Here is a 25,981-nt window from a genome sequence, read left to right as displayed (position 1 = left end):
TCGTCCCAAATGCACAATGAAAAGGATCTCAGTGGATTTGGGTGGCTTCAGAATGCAGGTGGGATTTCTAAATCAGTGTTAGACAGCCAGAGATTAAAATGATTGGAGGGAAGATCAAAAGGAGAATGAAAAGCTGAGCTCATTTTTATTTTTTAAGAATGGGGGGAAAGTTCCCAGGCTCTCTTGAAATACTGAAGGCTTTTAAAATGTCAGCCTCCAGAACAGGCACTACAGCCCCAAGGATTTGCCCTGTGCTAGATGATCTGTCTGGATTCTGCACAAATTAACACACAGAGAAGAAGTCTCTAGCATAGTCCTGTCAATGTCCTTGAAAAAAACACAGGCAGACAAAACCCCCACACAACTGGCCAGCCCAAAGATGGGGCAAGAGAGAGAGTGGGGGGTGGCCATTTGAAACATCCCCACAATAGAGGCAAATTGGCAGCTTATTGGCAGAGCATCTGATTTGCAGAAAGTCCCAGGTTTCATCTTTAACATCTCCCAGGTGGGCTGCGAAAGACCCCTGACTAAAATCTGTTGCCAGCTTAATTTCCAGGAACATTAGGTGACCTCCAGCATCCATGAAAAGCATGCAGTTTTGGCTATGGTAAGGTAAAGGTAAAGGGACCCCTGACCATTAGGTCCAGTTGTGGCCGACTCTGGGGTTGCGGCGCTCATCTCGCTTTATTGGCTGAGGGAGCCGGCGTACAGCTTCCGGGTCATGCGGCCAGCATGACTAAGCCGCTTCTGGCGAACCAGAGCAGCGCACAGAAATGCAGTTTACCTTCCCACCAGAGTGGTACCTATTTATCTACTTGCACTTTGATGTGCTTTCGAACTGCTAGGTTGGCAGGAGCAGGGACCGAGCAAGGGGAGCTCACCCCGTCGCGGGGATTCGAACCGCCGACCTTCTGATCGGCAAGTCCTAGGCTCTGTGGTTTAACCCACAGCACCACCCGTGTCCCTTTTGGCTATGGAGCCATACCCAAAAGCCGAGAGAGAGAGAGAGAGAGAGAGAGAGAGAGAGAGAGACCTTCATCTTTCAAATTCACCCCACCCCTTCCCTTCCATGCAGTCTTTGACTTAACCCTCTCCGCCCCCACCTCTCAACTGAAGCAAAACCAAAGTAATCCACTAACTGATCACAGCACCTGCTGTTAGTACCCTCAAGTATTTAAAAAATGCATTGTGTTTATCTTAAGACACACACACCATCCATAACAAATCACGGTTGTTTGCACATTTAAAACGCAACAGTAAACAAACAAACAATAAGACATTTCTTCATTAAAACAAAATTTTTAAAAAATAGCCAAGAAGCATGGGATAAAAGCAGCTCAGTGGTCTAAGCTTGGTTGGATTAGGCTGTGATTCTATGTCTAGTCAGAAGTAAGCCCCATTGAATTCAATGGAGCTTATTGCCAGGTGGGGGTTAGGACTTCAACTACTCATAGTCACTTACCTGCTTTTTTGCCCTCTGGTTTTTTTGTGGGTGGGGTGGGGTGGGAGGAAGGAGAACAACTGTCAAAATTCAGATTGTGTGCACCTTGGGAGCAGAGCCCTGCCTCCTTTACTCACTGTTACTCTGCAAAACGGCAGTGCACATTTTGTGACAGACAAACGGACTGTTTTGCAACACACAGTGGCTACAGTGATCATATCTGGGCTGCCTTTGTCCTAAACCAGGCATGGCCAAACTTGGCCCGCCAGATGTTTGGGGACTACAACTCCCATCATCCCTAGCTAACAGGACCAGCAGTCAGGGATGATGGGAATTGTAGTCCCCAAACATCTGGAGTGCCGAGTTTGGCCATGCCTTTCCTAAACGAATGCATGACAACGCTTCCCACAGTAACACCACAAAGCGAGAGAGGTGGTTGTGAGAGCAGAGTCCGTGGTCCAGAGAAAGGGGTGACCACACATTTCCAGGGGCTCCTAGACCAGCAGAGAGCAGTGGGGCCGTTTCCCCAAGTTTGCACAGATGACCTGAGAAAGCCATTCTTGGTTTCAAATCCCTTGTCTCTTTCTGGTCGGGACGCTCCCGTTATTCTGGTGGGTTAGGCTAAGAGACAGTGAGTTGCCCAAGGTCACCCACTGAGCTTCGTGGCTGAGCAGTGATTTGAACCCTGGACTTCCAAGCTCCTAGTCTGACACTCTAACCACTGCACCACACTGGCTTATCATTATTTTCACACGATCGTTCCGGAGCAGGATGGTACAATGGTTAGAGTCTCAGACTAGGTGCGGAAAACCAAATCAAATCCCTTGAGGCCCACCGAGTGACCATGAGCCGGTCTTCCTTTCTCAGCCTAGTCCACCCCACAGGGTCGCTGTGGGGACTTAAAAGAGGGATAGAGATCCAGGTTCACCACCACAAGCTCTGTGGTGGATATGAACTTTGAGGCTGGGTTACTGCAATGTGCTCTTGCTCAGACTGCGCTTGGAAGCTCCAGTTAGTGCACAATGCAGAGGCTAGACTGCTGGCAGGGGCAGACAGCAAGACCAAAAAAGGAAGCAAAAACCCTGTCTCCAACTAAGTTCTACTCAGAGTAGAACACTGAAATGAATTGTTATAGGTTTGGAGGGTCAGTCTGGATGATATCTGTGGGTCTCTTCGAGGCTTGTGATCCTATGTATGTGATGTTTAGAATCAAGTAGAAGAGGCCACTGAACAGGTCAGCCAAGTTCCTTTGTGAGATGATGGCCTTAGCTGGCCAGTTAAGTACCACCATTTACATGTCTAAAGAGGTTGTTCTGTTGCCATGGAGACAAATGGATGGGTGTTTTCCAAACCGCCATTCTCCTAGAATGGAGAATAATAGGCCGTGTTTGTTTGTTTGTTTGTTTGTGTGTGTGTTTGTGAGTGTGTGTGTGTGTGTGTGTGTGTGTTGGTGCTGGAAGGTGGGAATGTCTTGCTCTGTGCTGGACCTAAAGCTGAGTTTGGGGTGTCCCTGGAACCCTAAGAGACAAGATCTCTTGCGATGTCAATGCCGCAAGCTCAGGTGGTACAGATGTGTAAATAAAACCATATATCCTAAAGACACCGCAATCCCCACAGATCTTAATTCCCAGGAAACCAAGCTTTGGGGAGTGCCAGAACCGCAGGAATCTCTCGCAGCTTGGAGATTGGGATGCATGCAGCAATGCAAGCCTAAATCATCCAGGGCCATTCATTTCAATGGGTCTACTCTGAATAGGAAGAACACTGGCTAGAACCCGGAGAGAGTAAGCTGTGGCAATGGGGTGCATAAGAAATACGAAACCGTGACTCCCGCTAGCAATGAGCTTAGGTGGTGCGTGCCAACAACTCTGGAGCAGCAAATTGGCGAGCCTGCGACCTGCAAATCCCCCCAAAATTGGGAGGTAGGCGGCACCTGGGAGCAATATCCGGACACAGCGACTGGCAGCTATGAAGCGGTAGCCAAAGCGCCTCCCGCACCCACCCCATTCTCTTTGAAGCACCTTGAGCAGCTAGATTTCATGCTGCGGTGTGAGATGGGCCAGCCCAGGTCTCGCAGGGTGCAATAACAAGCCAAGTGGCTAAGCCAGGCCTTACCTTTCGGTACTCAGCCTTCGGTACCTGGTTTCCCCCAGGCCGAGAGACAACGAAATGGAAGTGTGGCAGAATGGAGAAAGGAAGCGGGGAGGAAATAACCACGAGGAAGGGAGGGGGAAACAGAGAAAACAGAAAAGAAACGTGTGAAGAATGAAATGGAGACAGTTCCTCTGAGCAGGGTGGGTGGCAAAGGGTTAAGGATGGGCTCAACATTCTGAACATAAAACGCAGACAAATCAGATTCTTGGGGACATTATTATTATTATTATTATTCATTCCGCCTTTCCCCCAGACTGGGGCTCAAGGCGGTTTACACAAATTGAAGCAACACAGATAAAATACAAAAAGCTAACATTGAAAAGTCATGGAACTCTAATAGAATTAAAGCAATTCAAAGAACGAATCTATTAAAATGTAGATGATAAAAACAGTACAGCACTATTAAAATCCATCTAAGTCAGAGAAGGCAAGGTAATGAACCTGAGTAGATTTTCATAGCTCAGTCGGTAGAGCGTGAGAGTCTTAATCTCCGTGTCGCGGGTTCGAGCCCCGAGTTGGGTGAAATATTCCTGCGTTGGGGGGGTTGGGATAGATGACCCCTTGGGGTCCCTTCAAACTCGACAATTCTGTAATTCTATGGCTTCAATGGGTCTACTCTGAATGGGATTAGCACTGGGAAGCAGGAGGCCTCCCCAAAAAACTGGGGGCAATATTAGCAGTTACAAAGGCAGCAAGGTTCTGCCTGGCTTCATTCCAACAGCTCTGAAACAGGTTGAAATTCAATAGATGTGGTTCTCCCCCCAAAAAAACTTTTTGGGAGGGGTGAAGTTTTTTAAAAATTTCATTTTCTAAAATATACAACACAGAGAGAACACATAGCAACAGATGAAATTTAAAAAGACTATAACAATTACAGTAGGCCCACAACATGCGTGTATTTAACTTGTGCGTGTTCAGATTTAAGTGTCTGGCAAAATATTTTTTTTTATTTATTTAAAAGTGGGTGGGGAAGGGGTTGGCGTCCAGGAGAAAGGGCTTTGGCAATCTCGGCTGCAGCTCCATCCAATGTGTTTTGACTATACAGTGGTACCTCGGGTTACATACGCTTCAGGTTACAGACCCTGCTAACCCAGAAATAGTACCTCGGGTTAAGAACTTTGCTTCAGGATGAGAACAGAAATCGTGCTCCGGCGGCGCGGCGGCAGCAGGAGGCCCCATTAGCTAAAGTGGTGCTTCAGGTTAAGAACAGTTTCGGGTTAAGAACAGACCTCCGGAACAAATTAAGGACTTAACCCGAGGTACCACTGTACCTGATTTGGGTACAATCTTCGGAATCTAACCCCCGCACTAAGTTGTGGGCTGACTGTATCTAACAGGCACACTGAATGAGTCCAGTCGCACATGGGTGAAAAATAACAAAGTCCAAGTACAGACTATTGACGGTGTCAGATCATCAGTTATCGCTCCAGATTCACCAGGCTTGTGATTCACCAGGTTGTGTTGAAACTGATGCTTCCATTGTATATGAAATAAAGGGATGGCAAATCATATAAAAAGCATCTGTTGAAATCTCCAATTATATGTGATTTTCTCCATTGTGACTACGTTCCAGAGTGAGCGCCCAGAGTAAGATTTAGAGCTGTTTTCCATCGAGCTGGAAAGAGCACAGGGCTCTTCATCTCAGTGTCGTGGGTTCGAATTCCACACTGGGCAAAATATTCCTGCGGCGCAGGGGGCTGGACTAGATGATATTTGGGGTCCCCTCAAAACCTGCAGTTCTATGACTATTCCAGCTGCCAAGATCATATACAAGACCAATTCCTTTGGCAATATATCTACAATGGTTGGTTCCCATTGGCTGTAAGCTGCTTTGGGTTGCGCTGGGCAAAATAAAAGAAATCCCATAAATAATAAGAAAATAAATAAATAAATAAATAAGAATAATCACCCCCAAATCTTGATCCTCTGCTTAAGTAGGGCTGCCATATGTCTGGACATTACCAGGATTCCAACGGCAGAATTGACATGGACAACAACAAATTTTGGGGGTCCTTTACCTTTCTTTTTTTTTTAAAAAAAAAAGCTTAACAGTTTGGGGATCTTCCCAGTGCTTTTTTTTCTAGGGGGACGCATACCCCTAAACATTTTGTGAATCTGCATTTATTTCCCCCGCTTTGAATTATAAAATGGTGATTTTTCTTGAGTCAAAATGGGAGTACCCATAAACATTTTTTTAAAGAAAAGAGCCCTGGGTCTTCCTAAAAAAAAACCAAAAACGTTCAACAACTTTTGGGGTGTCTTGGTTTTTACTTTTTGAAATATGGAAACCCTAGTTCAAGATTCGACCAAAGCTTCATGGTGCATCCAGCCAGAAGCTTACAAATACAGTGGCACCTCGGGTTAAGTACTTAATTCGTTCTTAACCTGAAGCACCACTTTAGCTAATGGGGCCTCCGGCTGGCGCCGCGGCGCGATTTCTGTTCTCATCCTGAAGCAAAGTTCTTAACCCGAGGTACTATTTCTGGGTTAGCGGAGTCTGTAACCTGAGCGTATGTAACCTGAAGCGTATGTAACTCGAGGCACCACTGTAACAAATTAAGAGTCGCGTTTGGAGGCGAAGGGGGGGTGACCTCGGCTGCCCCTTTCGCCCCCCGATGCCCTGGCACAGGCCCCCCCAAGACTGTGGCTGGACCAGCGAGCCGCCCCCCTTCCCTCATTAGCCCCCTTTCCGCGTTCCGCGGGAGATTGCGCCTTTGTCACTTTCCGCTCCGCTGCCCGCCTCCCTCTCCCCCGCGCAGCCCGTTTTTAATAGGTTCATTCGACGCTACACTTTCCTTTATTATTTGACAAATGGGATAACAAATGGAAAAAGCACTCAATGTGGTCTAAATGGAAAAGCAGGGGAGGGCAGGAGGAGCGGGGGGGGGGGGCGAGAGAGAGAGAAGGGGCTCCAAAGCCACCAGCGCGCACGACCCAGCCTTATAGAGAGATGCAATTCTCCATGACATTTTTGCTTTCAATTAAAATAGAGGAAAGAAGATATTTGAAGAAGAAAAAAATAAAAATAAAACAGGCCAGGGAAAAAACAACCCCATCACACATCATTCAGGGCCTTTTTCTCCCTACAGCTCTGCAGGCAGAACGCTTTTCTTCTTTGCGGGCAGCCTTCGTTGGGGGGGGTCGGGGGGGGCACACATGCAAGCAGGGGGAGGAGCCAGAGACAAAAGTGGGCGGTGCAACTTACACGGGTTTTACCTCTGCCCTTTGGACTAAATTTTGCCCCTCTCTATCCCCCACGCAGAGACATCACCTTGCCAACAAGGTGGTTATAGTATAGTTAAAGCTATGGTTTTTAAAAAGTACTTTTAAAACCCCTACTTTTTGAAAAGTAGAGACATCACCTTGCCAACCAAGGTCCGTATAGTAAAAGCTATGGTTTTCCCAGTAGTGATGTATGGAAGTGAGAGATGGACCATAAAGAAGGCTGATCACCAAAGAATTGATGCTTTTGAATTATGGTGCTGGAGGAGACTCTTGAGAGTCCCATGGACTGCAAGAAGATCAAACCTCTCCATTCTGAAGGAAATCAGCCCTGAGTGCTCACTGGAAGGACAGATCCTGAAGCTTAGGCTCCAAGACTTTGGCCACCTCATGAGAAGAGAAGACTCCCTGGAAAAGACCCTGATGTTGGGAAAGATGGAGGGCACAAGGAGAAGGGGACGACAGAGGACGAGATGGTGGGACAGTGTTCTCGAAGCTACCAGCCTGAGTTTGACCAAACTGTGGGAGGCAGTGGAAGACAGGAGTGCCTGGCGTGCTCTGATCCAGGGGGTCACGAAGAGTCAGACACGACTAAACGACTAAAGAACAACATCCCCCACGCAGAGATGCAAGGAGTGTGATCAGAGTTCAAGCATACACTTCCAGCCCTGCAGAAACCCTCCAGGAGGATGTAAAGCAGGGCTGGTGAGGGGTGTGGCCTGGTGGGAGTTCTGAGGGCCAGGTAGAGTGACCTGGAGGGCCACATTGAGCCCCCGGGCACTGAGGTTCCCCCCCCCACACACCTGATGGAGTTTGTGACTGCACACTAAAAGTAGGGGTTTAATATGCAAGAGGCGCATTGTCCCCACAGTAAACAGCCCTCTGCAAGCACTCTAAATGACTGATCAGGACTAGTCCTCATTTCCGGGTTTGTAATGTTGCAGGAATTAGGTTGGGGGGGTTGCCCCTCCAGCAGATATCATGCACATGCAGCCCACTACCAAAATCAGCACAATCACTTTTGTGATTTGTCCCCACAAAACACTTCATCAGAGTTTCTTCCCATCTATTCAAAGGGCCTCTGCTGCACGATACCAAATGTAAGAATTCACTGATAAATGCATCTATGTACTGGCTCACTGGGAAAACTTCAGAAATTCATATAGACATGTGAGCTCAGCTAATCAGCAGCCCCTCTGCCTGAGTGATAATTCCTGGCATCCTGATACCTGAGTGCCAGACAGGTAGCCATTCCAGAAATAACAAACCCAGATGAAGCCAAAAGGGTGTGGTTAACTTGGCTGGGAAACAGGGAAATGTAAATATCTCTTTTGTGACACTTGATGGGTGCTTGGTGGAGGGCAAGGGGAACCATGGGGCAGGGTCCAGGATGCTCAGATTACTGCCACCAGACCTCGCCTTTCATGATGTAACCATGATGTAACCGTGATGTAGTTTGGGGGGTGTAACATGGGGATTAGCAGCTAATAACAGTTTGGGGGCTCTTTTGTTCGGGGCTTCCATCTTGTTCCACCTTGTGGCAGGTGGGAGTTCTGTCGCAACAGTCTTCAATAAAGACCAAGCTGACTGGCTGCTGTTTTGCTCTGGTATTCCTGGCTGGTATCCTTGTTTTTTGTCCAAGGGAGCCCTCAGATTTCTCCATTAACAGTAAGAAGTGGGGAAAATAGCACCCCCCCATTCTTCCTCCCCCAATTAAACGCTTCTGCCCAGCACAAACCCACCTATTTTCTCTCCCCTCCTTCTCCTCCCCCGCTGCTGCAAAAGGGTTGCCAACTTCTTTAACACCCCTGAACAAAAGCACCTCATGGGGAACGATTTATCCTGTGAGGCTTCCCCCATCTTCAATGATCTGATGGGCGACAGCATGATGGAATAGGCAGTCTGGACCAGCAAGGCTCTGCTCAATTTTCTCACACTCTTATCATTCTTTTTAAAAAACAAAAAACCCTAAAGCTGTAAAATGTACATTAAAAAAATATAAACCTCAGATTGCCCAGAATTATCCATCAAACACAGATTACAGAGGCAGGAAAGGAGGAGAAAGGGATTCCCCCCCCCTCATCTACACAAGCTGCTCTTTCCATTTCTTCTTTGATGCATTCACCCTTTTGTCAGAGGGAGGTAAACAACGACCCAACTTCCCTGTATACATCAAGGGAAAAGGTTCCTGAGGATCAAAAGGGATATGAGCGATACATCTTTTGATAGTGGGAAGATAAGACGGACTGGTTATTTTCAAGGCTGGGAGGAGCAGGGGAAAGAGAGAGATTAGCCGCGATGGAGAGATGGCTGTGCAGGAAATCATATCTGGAGACAGCGAGGGAATATAAAGAGAATGAAGCAGACAGGCCTGAGATTTTCATTTCAACTGAGTCTTAAAACCAGCCAAGTCCCCAAACTGTGCCCAGCTAGATCCACGAGACCAGTGGCGTAGCGTGGGTTGTCAGCACCCGGGGCAAGGCAAGTAATTTGCGCCCCCTAACCTGTGGATTTGCGCCCCCTAACCCGTGGATTTGCGCCCCCTAACCCATGGATTTGCGCCCCCTAACCCTAACCCCCAGATGTTGCGCTGTGCGGCCGGCCCCCCCTGCACCCCCCACGCTACGCCACTGTACGAGACGCCCACAAAGAACTAAATGAAGGGATGAAAAGCTTGAGAGTGTCCTAAATCGCAGAGGAGGTTGTTTGCTGCCTCCCTGCTTGAGTGCCTGTCTGCTTGGGCCTGCGCCTCCTTCCCTTCACAGGAACATAAAAGCAGCCCCTCGGGGTGAGGACGGAGACCCACCTATAGCACGTCATAGGAGACCCACCTATAGCACCTGTAGCACTGTTACCCAAAGTGACCAATCAAATGCCTCCGGGAAACCTATTAAGCAAGGCGTGAGGGCAGCCGCTGCCTCCCACTGTCAATCTCCAGATCCTGGAGGTAGTATACAGCCCTTGCAATTGGTAGCCATGGATAGCTACACCCTACATGAGTTTCCTTAATCCCCTTTAAAGTCAACCTGGTTAGCAGTCCTTACAACACCTTGTGGCAGGGAGTTCCAAAGTTATTAAACTATGTGATGCTGTGTGACGTAGTTGGGAATGTAAAAAGCTGTCTTATACTGAGTCAGACTGGTGCACCATCAAGCTCAGTATTGTCTACACTGACTGGCAGCAGCCCTCTGGTATTTCAGGCAAGGGGGCTCTCCTAGCACTATGTCGAAATAAGGACCTCAGAAATAAGGACTTCTAACGGTGGAGACAGAGTGCAGCCATCATGGTTAATAGCCACAGACAGCCTCCACAGACCGGTCCATTCCTCTTTTAAAGCCATCTTGCTTTGGTGGCCATCACTAAACCTTGTGGGAGTGAGTTCCACAGTTTAACTGCACCCCATGCGAAGACGTTCTTCACCTTTCTCAACCTGTGGGTCCCCAGATGTTGTTGAACTACAACTCCCATCACCCCTAGCTAGCAAGGCCAGAGCTCAGGGATGATGGGAGTTGTAGTCCAACAACATCTGGGGACACACAGGTTGAGAACCACTGGTAGCCTGCCCCGATTTCTCCCAACATTCAGCTTTCAGATGGCCCTGAGTTCTAGTCTTGCAAAAGGCAGGGCGAAAACAATGCTCTCAATCTTCTTCTTCCACACTGTCCATCATCCGACACATCTCCATGGTCCCCTCTCACTTTTCCCTAATTTAAAGTAAAGGTAAAGGGACCCCTGACCATTAGGTCCAGTCGTGGCCAACTCTGGGGTTGCGGCGCTCATCTCGCTTTATTGGCCGAGGGAGCTGGCGTTTGTCTGCAGACAGCTTCTGGGTCATGTGGCCAGCATGACTAAGCCGCTTCTGGTGAACCAGAGCAGCGCCCGAAACACTGTTTACCTTCCTGCTGGAGCGGTACCTATTTATCTACTTTTACTTTGATGTGCTTTCGAACTGCTAGGTTGGCAGGAGCAGGGACTGAACAATGGGAGCTCACCCTGTCGCAGGGATTCGAACCGCCGACCTTCTGAGTCCTAGGCTCTGTGGTTTAACCCACAGCGCCACCCGTGTCCCTTCCCTAATTTAAAACACCCCAAATATTGTGAACTTTCCTGGGGCACAGATGCTCTACCACTGAGCTACAAACAGAAGTTCTTCTTTTCCCCTCTTCTGAATCTCTTACCCTTCAGCCTTTATTGGAGCAATGGCCCCTTGCTTCCCTGTCACGTAGAGCGAGCAAAATCTCCCTAACCCCTTTCCCCACCCACTGGCCCTAATTTTACTCTCCATGATCCTATGCTTCCTTACTCACATAAAAAGCAGGTTGACCCTTCCTCACTGGGATGTAGCTCCAAGCTCTTTGATCGTTCTGGTTGTCTGCCCTTCCCAAATTCTCGGAGAGTGTCTCTGGAGGGGTTGCCTGGTTCTGATTCTGCCAGCTAAATTGGGACAGGTTTACTTATGGGGGTGGCAATCAGAGCCCAGAGGAAGCCTGGCTGTGATTATATATCAAACAAATGTCCTGATCAGAAATTGCCAGGGGTCATCCCTTGAGACGCTGCCAGTCAGAACAAGATCATCCAAGGACACAAACCCCGCAGTCCCAGTGGCCCAGCAAAGTTTTAAATCAGCGTCGGTCACAAACAAGTAAAGCAAATCTGTTTGGGTTGCCTTGGTTTTCTCCCACCTCCTTTACCCACCTCATCCTCTTTAAATTATAATAATAATTTATTATTCATACCCCGCCCATCTGGCTGGGTTTCTCCAGCCACTCTAGGCAGCTTCCAATGGAATATCAGAATACAATAACCTATTAAACATTAAAAGCTTCCCTAAAGAGGGCTGCCTTCAGATGTCTTCTAAAAGTCAGATAGTTGTTGTTCTCTTTGACATCTGGTGGGAGGGCGTTCCACAGGGCGGGCGCCACCACCGAGAAGGCCCTCTGCCTGGTTCCCTGTAGCTTTGCTTCTTGCAGTGAGGGAACCGCCAGAAGGCCCTTGGCGCTGGATCTCAGTGTCCGGGCTGAACGATTGGGGTGGAGACGCTCCTTCAGGTATACTGGGCCAAGGAACCGAGGGTGCTGGACCCCCCAAAAGTTTGAGAGTTGCTGGATTAGCCCAAACTTCCTGCGGTCTCAAAGTATATTTTGCCCTAATAAAGTCCCTGCTCAACACCACTGTGTTTTGAAGTGATTACAGATGTAATTCGAGATAGTGTCTTGCTCTAGTCATCTTTCACAAATTACGGAGCCCATTTTGCTTTGTGTAATCTGGCGTGGAGTCCCTAAAATGGTTGGATGGTGCCTTCTTTGCCTCCTTCCAGCAGCTCCTGCAGCCAAGCTGGTGCTCTGCTTCCCTTTGGGCCACATCAGCGAAGCCGGGGTGTGTGTGTGTGTGTGTGTGTGTGTGTTTCTTGTCATCTGGGTAGCCCAGGAGCTCCAGACACACTGCACAGGCTTGCGCCTCGTGGAGGTCACTCCATTGCTGTTTGACTTCACCCCCGGAGGCACACTCCATTGTCTCTTGAGACAGACGGATGCCAACCACAAGGTTTGTGTGTGTGCAGTGACGTAGCGTGGGTTGTCAGCACCCGGGGCAAGGCAAGTAATTTGCGCCCCCAACCCGGGGCAAGGCAAGTAATTTGCGCACCCTAACCCGGGGCAAGGCAAGTAATTTGCACCCCCTAACCTGGGGCAAGGCAAGTAATTTGCGCCCCCTAACCCCTAACCTGCCGCCGCTGCCAGCTTCTTCTTGCTGCTGCCTGGGCTGGTCTGGTGTGGTTCTCTCCCGTGCTCAGCGCTGCGCTGGGCGGCCGCTGCACTGTCCCTCCCCCAGATAGTCCCTCACTCTCTCTCCGCACTGCACGCCTGGCACCCACCCCCTCCACAGTGGGCGGCGACCCAGCGGCTCGGATCGGATTCGCACAGCTAGCACTGCAGTGAGAGAGAGTGAGTGAGCCAGGTAGGGGCAGAGAGCTGCGAGCGCGAGCGCGCCCCCCCAGATGTTGCGCCCGGTGCGGCTGCCCCCCCTGCACCCCCCACGCTACGCCACTATGTGTGTGTGCTGTGTATTAATGAAAGTGTCTCCACCCCCATTGTTCTGCCCGGGCACTGACACTCGAACTCAGGAAGCAAGGGAGAAATGTGCTAGGAGGAAGGCGCATTTGGCAAATCCACACCGTGATCAACTCCCACCCGGAAACCCATGTCCCCACTGTGGAAGGACGTGTGGATCCAGAATTGGCCTCCACAGTCACTTATGGACTCATTGTTAAAACCGTGTTCATGGAAGACAATCTTACTCGGTGATCGCCAAAGAAGAAGTAGATTGGGATGTTTGTGGGATGAATGCTCCCCTTTAAAAAAAAATGCCTCAGATAGTCTTTGAAAAATGTTGGCTTAGTCAATCTGAGCACCAATGGCCATTCATGGCTGTTAAGAACAATAGATTTGGTTTCTTAACACCTTTAAGACTCCTCTGCCCACCCACCCACTCCCCGAAAGGAAAGGAAAATGGCAAGAGTTATTTATAAGCCAGTGCAACCCACGGCCAGCCCGACATAACGATTATTTACTTGACGCTCCTGACCGCCTTGTCAGCTTATAAATGGGGCTGTTAAATGCTGCTAATCACGTCCTGCAAAACGGCTTTCTCTGGCGGCTGCATAATTGGCAGCCACTAGGTTTTCGCCACCCCCTTCCTTCCCAATGCTCTTTTTTCATTTTGCAAGAAAAGGGAAGAAAATATGATTTTTGAAAAACAGAGCTGCACACAAGTTGCAGCTTTGCTTCTGCTAAGCTAGCGGCCCTCACCTGGGAAGAACATCCCGCTCTCAGGGTGGGAGGGGGGCTTTCCAGTGGTGTAAGGGGGGTGGATACCAAAGCAGGGGTGGTCACATAGATGCAAAGGTCCATGATAGGCGTTTTATTTTTCTTCTTTCATTTTATTTTTATTTTCTGTTATGTTGCACAACACAACCATATCTCAGATTGTTCCAGGGCACCTTTCTCCAGCGAGCAAAAGAAGGCCCGGCGTTGTTCCAGTTCCCTAGCCTAAGAACTTAAGAACCTAAGAATTTCCCTGCTGGATCAGGCCAATCCAGGCCAGCAACATCCTGTTCTCACAGAATCATAAGGAACAGGAATTTGTCTCCAGATTTTTTCCAATGAATCCGGGGACACTCCCCCCCTTTTTTTTGAAGCTGACTAGCAACAGGGAGTGGGGATGGTGGGGCAAAAGGCCCTGAGCCCAAGCACACATGCATATTGTATAAAGGTGCAAAGCCCTTCTTTCGCACCCTGTGAAACAGAAATGCGCAGTTTTGTAAAAACTGGGCAACGGCGCGCTGCCCACCTGTGACTCCCAAGCCTTCCCTGATGTCCTGCCACCTTCCCCCTTTGTTTTGACAGATCGGGGGAGGCTCAGGAGTCGTGGGCAGGCGGCTGTTGCCCAGTTTTTTAAAAACTCTGCGTATTTATGTTTTGCAGGGTGAGAAAGAAGGGCTTTGCACCTTGCCTGGCAGAGAAACTGCACGCCTTGCGCCCCTTCTGGGCAACGCCCACCAGCCTGCGACTCCTGAGAAGAAGAGTTTGGATTTGATATCCCGCTTTATCACTACCCAAAGGAGTCTCAAAGCGGCTAACATTCTCCTTTCCCTTCCTCCCCCACAACAAACACCCTGTGAGGTGAGTGGGGCTGAGAGACTTCAGAGAAGTGTGACTAGCCCAAGATCACCCAGCAGCTGCAGGTGGAGGAGCAGGGAAGCGAACCCAGTTCACTAGATTACAAGTCCACCGCTCTTAACCACTACACCACACTGAGCCTCCCCTGATCTGTCAAAACAAAGGGGGAAGGGGGCAGAAGATTTCCCCCACTGGACGTCCCCGGTTCACCTTTGGCAGTGGCGGTGGCAGCGAGCAGCTCCTGAAGCCAGCCAGAGCCAACTGCGCTACCAGGCTGGCTCTGGGCTGCTGAGGCTGCCACTGCCATGTTTCCCGAGGACAGATTTGCAAATTTGGGGACATTCCGGGGACAGAATTTGTCCAGGGAAAGATTTGCAAATCTGGGGACGTCTGGTAACCCTATCTTAAAAACAAAAACGAGCTTCTCTGAAAGCTGAATTCTGTAGATGTTGTATCAAAGATAAGAACGAGAGAAGATGCCTGCTGGGTCAGGCCAGGGACTCATCCAGCCCAGCGTCCTGCTCTGACAGTCTCCAGCCAGATGCCTCTGGAACGGCCACAGTCAGGATCCGGGCAAAAGAGCAACTCTCCCCTCCTGTGTTTTCCAGCCACTGGTATTCAGAAGCATAGCCATTTATCAATAGCCCTCTCCTCCGCCATGAATTTGTCTAAACTTCTTTTAAAGCCATCTAGGTTAGTGGCCATCACTGCCTCCTCCTGTGGGAGGGAGTCCCACAGTTTAACTATGTTTGTTGGTTGGTTGGTTGGTTGGTTGGCTTGTAGCATTTGTACCCTGCACTGTAGCCAAAAAGGCTCCCACACCAGCTTACATAAAATCAAGGCAAGACACTCCCTAACTGCAGGCAGACAATCTCAATTCAGTTTAAGGCTATATCAGAGTCAGACCCAGGGCTAGATTTAGTATAAGGCACTTTCCTCTGTGCTGATTTCGATGAGCTTTTAAATTCAGACTCACAATATCTGGCATCTTGCTTTAATTTTACAGGAAGGGCCTTAGCTAGGTAATAGAGCTTAGCTGGGAGAACCCAGGTTCACTCTGTTAGAATTCCTGCTCCATGACTGCAGTCATGGGATTGTTGTCTATCACATGACGGTGTATGTTTTGACTCCTTAGAGTGCAAAGTGATGGAGACAGGATGTTTGTGATCCTGTGTTCCATGAAGTGGGACTATTGTCCTTTGTTCTTTCTCTTTTTGCTGTCTGATGCTAGAGAGAGAGGGAGCCATGTTGCAGTGCTCCGTGTGTGTTTATATGCAAATAAAGTAGATTAGCCAAAATGCTGAGATGCTGAGGTCTGTTACGCAAGCTGTGAAGACTCTGCGGATCCCTAAGTGTGCCAATATCTGTTGGCATTGGTTGCTGTGATGTTCGGGCAAGAAAGCTTTTGAAGCTCCCGAACGATCGACCAGGAGGGAGAGAACATGCCAGCCGGGCATGTGTCTCTGCCAGGGTCCTACTCGAGAGTAGGGCGTGCTCCTGACACACTCTCAGTCTTCTCCAGATTGGGCTAGAAAAAGCTCCCTGCCTGAAACTCTGGAAAGCCTCTGCCAGCCGGTGTCAACAATATTGAGTTAGATGGCCTAACAGCCTGATGCAAATAAGGCTGCTTCCTGTGTTCCTATTTGAATCGGTCCTTAACGAGGACTGGAATCTTTATTTGGAGGCAAAGGTCTGTAACTCAGTGCTAGAGCACAGTGGTGTAGCGTGGGTTGCCATTGGGGCACAGACAGATGCCAAGTGGGGGACCTGGCCTGGCGGGAGGAGAGGGCCACTGAGGCCTGACCTCCGTCTCCACAGTCTCCCTGCCTCCTCTCCTGTCCCACCTGGAAACCGTTCGTATCAGGGTTGGGTGGCAGCGGCAGAGATGTTGGTGGGGAAGGGTTTTCCCAGCAGGGAGAGGGAAGCAGATACACACACCCCCTTAAAAAATGGACCTGGACAGCTGCCCCTCTTGCTACACCACTGTTTGTCTGCAGAAGGTGCCAGGCTAAGTCCCTGGCATCTCCTCACTTGGAGAGGCACAGGGCAGGGGTCCCACTCTTCCTAGCTGTATGAATCCCCCAACAAGCTATGGTGGGGGGGAGAAGACCACCACCTCCCCACGACCACCTCTCTCGATTCAGATTCTGGCTCGAGCTTCCTCTGTGAAAGCAGAAGAAGGCAGCACAACACCCCCCACCCCAAATTATCTCCAGGAAGCGGGGTGTTGCGGAGTGTGGGCTGGGAAAAGCTATATCGACAAGAAAGGAAACAGAGGCGGCAATTAAGGAACCTGCTTTGGACGGGAAGGGAAATTACTCATCGTCACACGCACTCCCTGCCCCACTTTCCCAGCAAGGTTGCCAACTCGCTCCGTCATTTTGGATGCGTACCGTGTTTTCCCGCATATAAGACTAGGTTTTTTCCCCTTTAAAAATGACGCTAAAAAGTGGGGGTCGTCTTATACATGGATAGCGCACAGGGTGGACTTTGATTGGTTGCTGCCGCGGCTGTCAGCAGCTATTGGGCGTGTCATTGGTTGCTGCGCCAAGGGCTGCTGTTGATTGGCTGACGCTGTGGCAACTGGGCGGGTGATTGGCCGCTTCTGCTGATGATGGGACAGACGAGAGGCGGATTTTGTGTCGCGTGCTGGTGAGCGAATTTCGGTAATCCCCCTTAAAAAAACTCAACAACCCTGGGCAATCCCCCCCCTCAATTCTCAACAACTCTGAGCCATCTCCCCCCCCCCCATTTTCTTAAATTTGAGTCCCAAAAAACAGGGGCCGTCTTATACATGGGGGCGTCTTATACACGGAAAAATACGGTAAGTCCACCTTCAGGGCCACAAATTAGAGAACACCCAGGTATCTGTCTGCCCACTCGTTCCTCCTGAAGACCACCACATGTTCACTGCTTTGCCAACTTCCTACATTTGTCTTTTTTTCCATGCTTTTTATTGGTTTTCCATTTCAAACAAACAAAATACAGTAATATTCAACAATCATCTACCCATTTCCTTACCCAACACTCTGCCGAGCACTGACTTCCCTCTCTCCCTTCAACAGGCTTTCTTGTTTTAATCTCCTTTCTGCAGTTTCTTATTATATCCAGTCCAAGTCGTAAGACTTATTTCAGTCCTGCTATTCTCTTCAAATTTCTACAGTTATTATGTATATAATCCATAAATTTACTCCAATCTCTTTGGAATTTTGTTTCCTCCTGGTTTCGGAACCTGCAGGTCAGTTTTGCTACTTCCGCGTAATCCACCATCCATGTCTGCCACTCCTCCACTGTTGGTACTTTCCATTTTGGGGCTAACGAAGTTCTAGAAGCAGTCCAGTCGTAGCGTACATAAATAATCTTTGATCTGCTTTTTCTATATCCTCTCCCATCAAGCCTAACAAAAAAACCTTCCGGCTTTTCTGGGAAAGTATATTTGAACATCTTTTTCAGTTTGTTATAAATCATTTCCCAAAACTGTTTCGTTTGTCTACATTTGTCTTTTTCAACTTGGGAGAAACATACAGAGAGAGAGAGAGGAGGCAAGAAAGGCCACAGCTCTGGAGGGGTGTTTCATTTTGGGTTCCCCTCCCCCACTACCCAAATTTAGACCATTTCGGGTGGTGTCCCCCCCCCTGCATTGACCTCTGCTGTACAACTTGTTACATGCGCACAGGGATAGGAAAATCGGTTCATCTCTTTTACTTGTGACTCATGCACCGGGATGGCTGCATCTGTCCATTTCAGTTCCTTCCCCTGCCCTGAAAATGTGTGTATTTTAGCGCAAATTCCTCCTTATCCGCACATTTATAGCTAAGATAAAATCAGCAGAGGTTTGAAAGGCACCGGGAACTGAGTGTCCCGAACATACCCCCCCCCCAAGACTTACTTCAAGTCTGGATTACTGTAATGAGCTCGGGGGGGGGGGAGTTATGTTTGGGAGACTTGTCCTCGATCCAGAAGCTGCAAACAGTGCAGAATGCTGCAGCCCAATTGCTGACAGGATTGAGGCCTTGTCAGTATATAACACCCATGATCAGAGAGCTCCAATGGTTGCCAATTTGCTGCCTGGGCAAGTTCAAGGTGTTACTATTAGTATACAAAGTCCTTAACAACCGGGGACCAGATTACCTGTGAGATCACCCTACCTCAAATATGCCGCCTTGACCAGTTTGCTCTGCGGAACTTGCCCAGCCCATAATACCCGTTTCACTTCTGTTACAATATCGATCTTTCAGTGTAGTGGCACATAATCTTTGGAACTCCTTGCCTATTGATATCAGGCAGGCACTTTCGCCGCAATCTTTTTGGCATCTGCTAAGAATTGATGCTTTTGAATTATGGTGCTGGAGGAGACTCTTGAGAGTCCCATGGACTGCAAGAAGATCAAACCTTTCCATTCTGAAGGAAATCAGCCCTGAGTGCTCACTGGAAGGACAGATCCTGAAGCTGAGGCTCCAATACTTTGGCCACCTCATGAGAAGAGAAGACTCCCTGGAAAAGACCCTGATGTTGGGGAAATGGAGGGCACAAGGAGAAGGGGATGACAGGAGACGAGATGGTGGGAAAGTATTCTCGAAGCTACCAGCATGAGTTTGACCAAACTGCGGGAGGCAGTGGAAGACAGGAGTGCCTGGCGTGCTCTGGTCCAGGGGGTCACAAAGAGTCGGACATGACTGAACGACTAAACAACAACAAAAAAAACATTTTTTGTTTCGACAAGCCTACCCAGATCTCCAGACTACTGATGTGTTTTCGTTTAATGCCAGCTATAATTTTCTGAATGTTTCCATGGTTTTTACTAGTAATGTTGTGGGGTTTTTTTTTGTAAGCCGCTTGGAGGGGTTTCTTTTACAATTGAGCAGCATATAAATGTTATGAAATAATAAATAAAATAATGACAAGACACTGATCAAAGGCTGAAGAACTGCTGGCTAACAGGAGCCTCAAGAGTTCGGCAGGCAGCTCAGTCATTCCAGGCTGTCTATCTGAGTTACAGAAGGCTGATCCCTAGAGCAACACATCTATTACCAGACACCCACCTTGGCTCTGTTGATAGTGCAGTGGAGAGCGTTGTTCTCTTGATCATACAGCAAGCTGAAATCTAATGTCCCCAGGGCAGCTGGAAGAAAATGAAAAGGAGACATGTATTGAGGAGAGAAGTGTTTGCCCCTTTTTGAAATATAAAATCAAGCAGAGTCAGAATGGCAGGAGAAAAAATGAAGTCAAAGAAAGGAACCAAAAGCTTTAGGGGTACAGGATCCTTTTGGATCAACCCGATCTGCGCTCCCCAAAAATTACGTAATTTGAGACTCAAGCACCCTTTGCAATTTGTACTTTTTCCTGAATTTTGCAGTACTGTAGCTAAGTAATAGGTACCAATTTTTATTTTTATTTTTGCAAAAAAACGCAAGGAGAATATTGGGCAGCTAGCACCAAGGGGTAGACTCCTCTTGAGCCTGGAGGCTCTACTTAGCTGTCACTGGAACAAGCACTGAGTTCGGGGGGCAAAGCTAATCCTCATTTCCTGTTCCGCCCAGAATTGAGATGTTTTCAAGTGAATCTGCTTCTGGGCTTGACACCAAACTGGGAGGGGTGGCTAACACCCCAGAGGACAGGATCACACTTCAAAACGACCTTGACAGACAAACAAACAAGATGAATTTTAACAGGGAGAAATGTAAAGTATTGCACTTGGGCAAAAAAAATGAGAGGCACAAATACAAGATGGGTGACACCTGGCTTGAAAGCAGTACATGTGAAAAGGATCTGGGAGTCTTGGTTGACCACAAACTTGACATGAGCCAACAGTGTGACGCGGCAGCTAAAAAAGCCAATGCAATTCTGGGCTGCATCAATAGGAGTATAGCATCTAGATCAAGGGAAGTAATAGTGCCACTGTATTCTGCTCTGGTCAGACCTCACCTGGAGTACTGTGTCCAGTTCTGGGCACCACAGTTCAAGAAGGACACTGACAAACTGGAACGTGTCCAGAGGAGGGCAACCAAAATGGTCAAAGGCCTGGAAACGATGCCTTATGAGGAACGGCTAAGGGAGCTGGGCGTGTTTAGCCTGGAGAAGAGGAGGTTAAGGGGTGATATGATAGCCATGTTCAAATATATAAAAGGATGTCACATGGAGGAGGGAGAAAGGTTGTTTTCTGCTGCTCCAGAGAAGCGGACACGGAGCAATGGAGCCAAACTACAAGAAAGAAGATTCCACCTAAACATTAGGAAGAACTTCCTGACAGTAAGAGCTGTTCGACAGTGGAATTTGCTGCCAAGGAGTGTGGTGGAGTCTCCTACTTTGGAGGTCTTTAAGCAGAAGCTTGACAACCATATGTCAGGAGTGCTCTGATGGTGTTTCCTGCTTGGCAGGGGGTTGGACTCGATGGCCCTTGTGGTCTCTTCCAACTCTATGATTCTATGATTCTATGATTCTATGAACATGTATCAATGGCCAAAAGAATAAAAGGAGGTGGGGGAGAGGGGAAAATGTGCAACATCTTTACCATATTGATGTGTGGAACTCACCTCCACAAGATGTGGTGATAGTCCTGCGATTTACATTAAACAAACTTGTGGGGGATGACTTAGCTACATGGAATTTCAATGCTCAAAGGAAGTCTACCTCTAAGTAATGAATGTTTGACATTCCAATGGATATTTTCCTCTGTCACAAGGATGGGGAACCTGTGGCTGTTCAGCTGCTGTTTGACTACAACTCCCAGAATCCTCTGCCATTGGCCATGCAGGCTAGGGGTGATGGGAGCTGGAGTCCAATGATAGCCGGGGGGGAGTTCCCCAGATGTTACACCCCCCTTGCTTTGGCTTTTAAATTCGATTTTGTCCATCTACACCCCACCTCACTTCAGGAGGCCTTTGAGCTTACTCCTGACATTGCCCAGTACTGAATTCCAAGGCACCTTTTCTCAGAATGCCCCATGAGGGCTAGAAACTTGCCTTCTTAAAATGATGGAGGGGTGGGGGTGGGCAACTAAAGCTCTGCTGCGGATTCCATGCCTGCACACTGCTCCCACACAATCCTCGCGAGCTCAGCCTCTATAATTTGAGGGCCTGTTTGTTCCCACACAAGAGATTATTGATTGAAGCAGAAAGACACCCTGTTGGTTTTCTCTCTCAAAACATACTCAAAGCCGGTCCTTGGCAGAATGGTGGAGGGAAAATAAGGTGGGTGCGATGTGTGGGGGTGGGGGGGAGAGAGAGGAGAGGGATGACTGTGCCAATAAGCTGGTTAAATTTAGCACCGCATATTTTTAAAAAGTGGGGGGGAATTTGAGAGGAACAGGGTGGGATAAGGATGCTGATTTGCAGAAATGATGAATAGGTTGCAAATGGCAGCGCTGGACTTCCCAGTTCCCTGCTGTGCTGTTTTGTTTCTTAAAATAATATATATGCATATTAAATTTTGGTACCGTTGGAGAACCTTTCGTCCCTTGACCTGAGATGATCAGGTTCCCCAACTTGGAAGAGTTAAGAAGATAAGAAGAGATCTGGTGGATCAAACCGGGGACCCAGTGTTGTAAACAAAAATTGCCCTTTCCCCTTATGGGGTATCCAAGAGCCCATACAGAGTCCCATACAGGTTCCCTATTAGTAGGAGAAAATAACAGAGGCCAACCAGAGAATATTGAGAAGCAAAGCAGCTAGTAAGCCTGATCTTTATTGATCTGTTGCAACAGGGTCCCCACTCACCACACGCAGGAAAGGAGGAGGAACCAGAACCAAGGTGTCCCTGCCCTTATGTAGACATTTTAAATTCCCTCCCTGGAGTCCAAGACCACCCCCCGAAACATCATACCTACATCACAGAAAGGGCGGTCTACAGCAGAAATCTGAGTGCTTTGTCTACCTCCTGTCTTCCAGGTTACCTGTTTAATGGCCACTTGACTGGATTGCCTGGGGAGCCTGGCCAGTCTTTTGTAATGATAAATACTTAGTTCCTGGGCCAGGTCACAGGCTCACACCCTATTCATATCTTAAATGTGTCCTTAAGGCAGGATTTGTGAGGAAAGAGACAATGGGGAGGTTTCCCACTTTGACCTTGCAGAGAAATAATTGAGGTCAGTTTGGGAATCAAAAATGGTTCCAGGTCGGTCTTCCTGTGCTGATCTATGTACGTGCTTGGTTGATACACTTATGAAGATTTAACATATATCCAAGACCTCAAAATTCCTATCACAATATAAGACCTCAAAATTCCTATCACAATATAAGACCTCAAAATTCCTATCACAATATAAGACCTCAAAATTCCTATCACAATATAAGACCTCAAAATTCCTATCACACCCATCTTGTCCAAGATTTTGTTGTCACATAAGCCCATCAGGTGCCCCCAACAGGACGCCCACAAGTGGGGCTAAAACAAGAGCATTGTGGCTAGTAGCCATCCATAGCTTTCTTTTCCTCCATGACTTTGCCTAGTCCTCTTTTAAAGCCATCCGAGTTGGTGGCTGTTACTGCCTCTTCCAGTGAGGGCCAGCTGAGGTTGGCTGTCCAAGAAAAAATGAGGACACCAATATGCTGAGGTCCATGTTCGGCTGCAGATTTAGAAATAATTCTTGCGATTTAAATTAGGAATGCAGTGCATCTCCCTTTACTGTGACAGAGGTGAGCTGCCTGCCTGCTCAGCCTGCCCACGAGGGGCTAACTCAGGGGTCAGCAAACTTTTTCAGCAGGGGGCCGGTCCACTGTCCCTCAGACCTCACGGGGGGCTGGACTGTATTTTGAGGGGGGGGAATGAACGAATTCCTATGCCCCACAAATAACCCAGAGATGCATTTTAAATAAAAGCACACATTCTACTCATGTAAAAACACGCTGATTCCCAGACCATCCATGGGCTGGATTTAGAAGGTGATTGGGCTGGATCCAGTCCCCGGACCTTAGTTTGCCTACCCATGCGCTAACTGTTGATGGGCATAGGAAAAGTGTCGATTGTTTCCGCATCTGAAGTTGCCCAGCGAGGGGTGGGTGCTCTTAAGGACTTCTTTTGGCACCCCCACAGCCCTCCGTGGGCCCTGATCCTTGCCTCCTTGGTCGTCACAAGGTTGGCGAGGGTGGTGAGTTGAAGTCAAAAAAGTGACACTCTTTCCAGCTTCTTCTTCCAGCTCTGTGGGCTTTCAAGACTCAAGCCTGCACCCAGCTGACTGATCTGAGCCTGAAAAATCATATAAAGATTGACAGCTGGAGGGAAGGAGGGGTGAGCGGAGAGACTAGGGGAGGAAAATGAGCACTCTTTTGGAATTCCACACGCACCCCACAAAAAAGGTTGGCACCCCCTGTTCCACACACGTGGCTGGGGTCCCACATTCTGAAAGGATGCCTTCAAATGATAGAAGCCTGTCATATGGAAGTTCTTCAAATAGGAGACAATAGGAGACAAGGGACACGCTGTTTTTATTGTGTTATGTGAGCTGGTCTTTGATCATAATAAATGATCTGATCTGGAGACAAGGGACACAGCTATAAATCCATTTCTCATACCACTTTAAACAGTCACAGCTTCCCTGAAAGAATCCTGGGAACTGTAGTTTGGGTGCCGAGAGCTGTGAGAGGACCCCTATTCCCCTTGCGGGGCTGCAATTCCCAAAGTGCTTTAACCACCAAATCCTTCTTCTCAAAGACTATACCTCTGCGAGGGGAAAAGAGGCTCATCTATGAAGTCTCAGCGCCCAGAACTAACTACAGATCCCAGAATTCTTTTAGGGAAGCCACGACTGCTTAAAAGTGGTACGATGCTGCTTTAAATGTATTGTTTCCGAGCACAATTCAAAGTGTTGGTGCTGACCTTGAAAGCCCTAAACCGGCCTCGGTCCAGTATACCTGAAGGAGCGTCTCCACCCTCATCATTCTGCCCGGACACTGAGGTCCAGTGCCGAGGGCCTTCTGGCGGTTCCCTCGCTATGAGAAGCCAAGTTACAGGGAACCAGGCAGAGGGCCTTCTCGGTGGTGGCGCCCGCCCTGTGGAACACCCTCCCACCAGATGTGAAAGAGAACAACAACTACCAGGCTTTTAGAAGACATCTGAAGGCAGCCCTGTTTAGAGGAGCTTTTAATGTTTGAGGCATTACTGTATTTTAATACTGTGTTGGAAGCCACCCAGAGTGGCTGGGGAAGCCCAGCCAAGTGGGTGGGGTATAAATAATAAGTGATGATGATGCAGATGAGACCATGCTCACCAGGTGTCAGGACTGGAGTGAAAATCGAATCCAAGACACCCACTCTCCAAAGCTACAATCTGGGCTAGTTCCCCAGCCCCTGGCTGCATAGTACTGAGTTCAGAACCTCCGATCCCCAGCCCCAGGTTAGGAAAGGACACAGATAAACAGGGACACAAAGGTTCTGGGCATGCAAATGAGATGGAAAGTCTTCTTCTTTTTAAAAAAGCAACTGTATGTGAATGGCTTGACATGATTTGGTCTATAGTAACAATGATTAAATTAACTTAGGAAAGAGCGCACATAAATCAAGCTATTAAGTTTGCAGAAAAATGGGTATTCTTTGTGATGCACTGGAAAAAGCAACTTTAATGGTAATGCTCAGCCTCATGCCGCCTTCAATTTGTTGTAATACGGTTAGCATTTGCAAGCAGATGTCTTTATTCGCTTTATTGTGCCTTATTTGTGGGAGTCTATTATTTTGCTGTCTTAATGATTTAATATATTTTTTTAAAGCAGCAACTGATTCTGGACAGCTGGTGTTTGGCACTCAAGACACTGACAATGGCCTGATCCTGCGGCCAGTATCGTGGGCCTGGATACAGTGGAAGGAGCTGGCTGCCAAAGGCCACGGAGCTGAACACTTCGTTCTGCCTCTGGATCCAGAAAATGGAAGGGAGCAGCTTTGCCTGCCTCTCTGCAAGGCAGCCAGCCAGCCAGCCTGTGGAACAATCCCCCTTTGACCCTGCAAAATGGGAAGTAACTATCCCTGGCTTCTTCCATTGCTCTGGGAGGCTGGAGTGGGCATGGTTGGTTTGTTTTTTTAATTGGATGACAGCCCTTGAAAAAGGTCACTCCATTTTGGTGGCACACCTGCTGCCGGGCCCTGATCCTGCATGGTTCCTGGAGCAAATGATGGTGTGTGTTTTTTGGCCACTAAACTCCCAGACCAATGGAAGGGGGTAGTTTCCCTCTCTCTCCCCCCCCCTTTCTGCCACCACTCTATGAAGCTAAACCCGGCCTATTAAAATTGGATGAGGGAGATCAATCCTCAGGGCCTCGTTAAGATTCCCATTACGGCAAGCAAACAGCAGATTTATTTTCCAGTGTTTTGCAAAAGCGTCTCCAGGAGGACATCCTTTGAAAATTGCTCTGTTTATAGGGAGATGAGGCCTGCGAGGTTTAACCAGACACACACAGAGACACACAGACACACACAGGAAGAGCCTTGCTGGGTCATCTGAGTGCAGTGGCAACTGTCCCCGCTGGCAGATTCCCAGTATTCAAAGGCAGACTGCCTCTGTC

The 25,981-nt window shown here is 48.4% G+C and overlaps 1 protein-coding gene across 1 annotated transcript in view; it reads right to left on the bottom strand.

The window, feature by feature from the left end:
* Window positions 1-25,981, bottom strand: part of DOC2B (double C2 domain beta) — a 131,026-nt gene that overhangs the window by 80,928 nt on the left and 24,117 nt on the right. The window contains exon 2 of the mRNA XM_082201891.1: window positions 19,536-19,615. Within this exon, the coding sequence (XP_082058017.1) occupies window positions 19,536-19,615 (80 nt within the window). The remainder of the gene's footprint in view (window positions 1-19,535; window positions 19,616-25,981) is intronic.

Source organism: Podarcis vaucheri (assembly GCF_965113315.1).
Source record: "Podarcis vaucheri genome assembly, chromosome: 15".
In the NCBI taxonomy this organism is placed as follows: Eukaryota; Metazoa; Chordata; class Lepidosauria; order Squamata; family Lacertidae; genus Podarcis; species Podarcis vaucheri.
The sequence above is the reverse complement of the archived record's forward strand: the minus strand, read 5'-3'. Positions and strand labels throughout refer to the sequence as shown.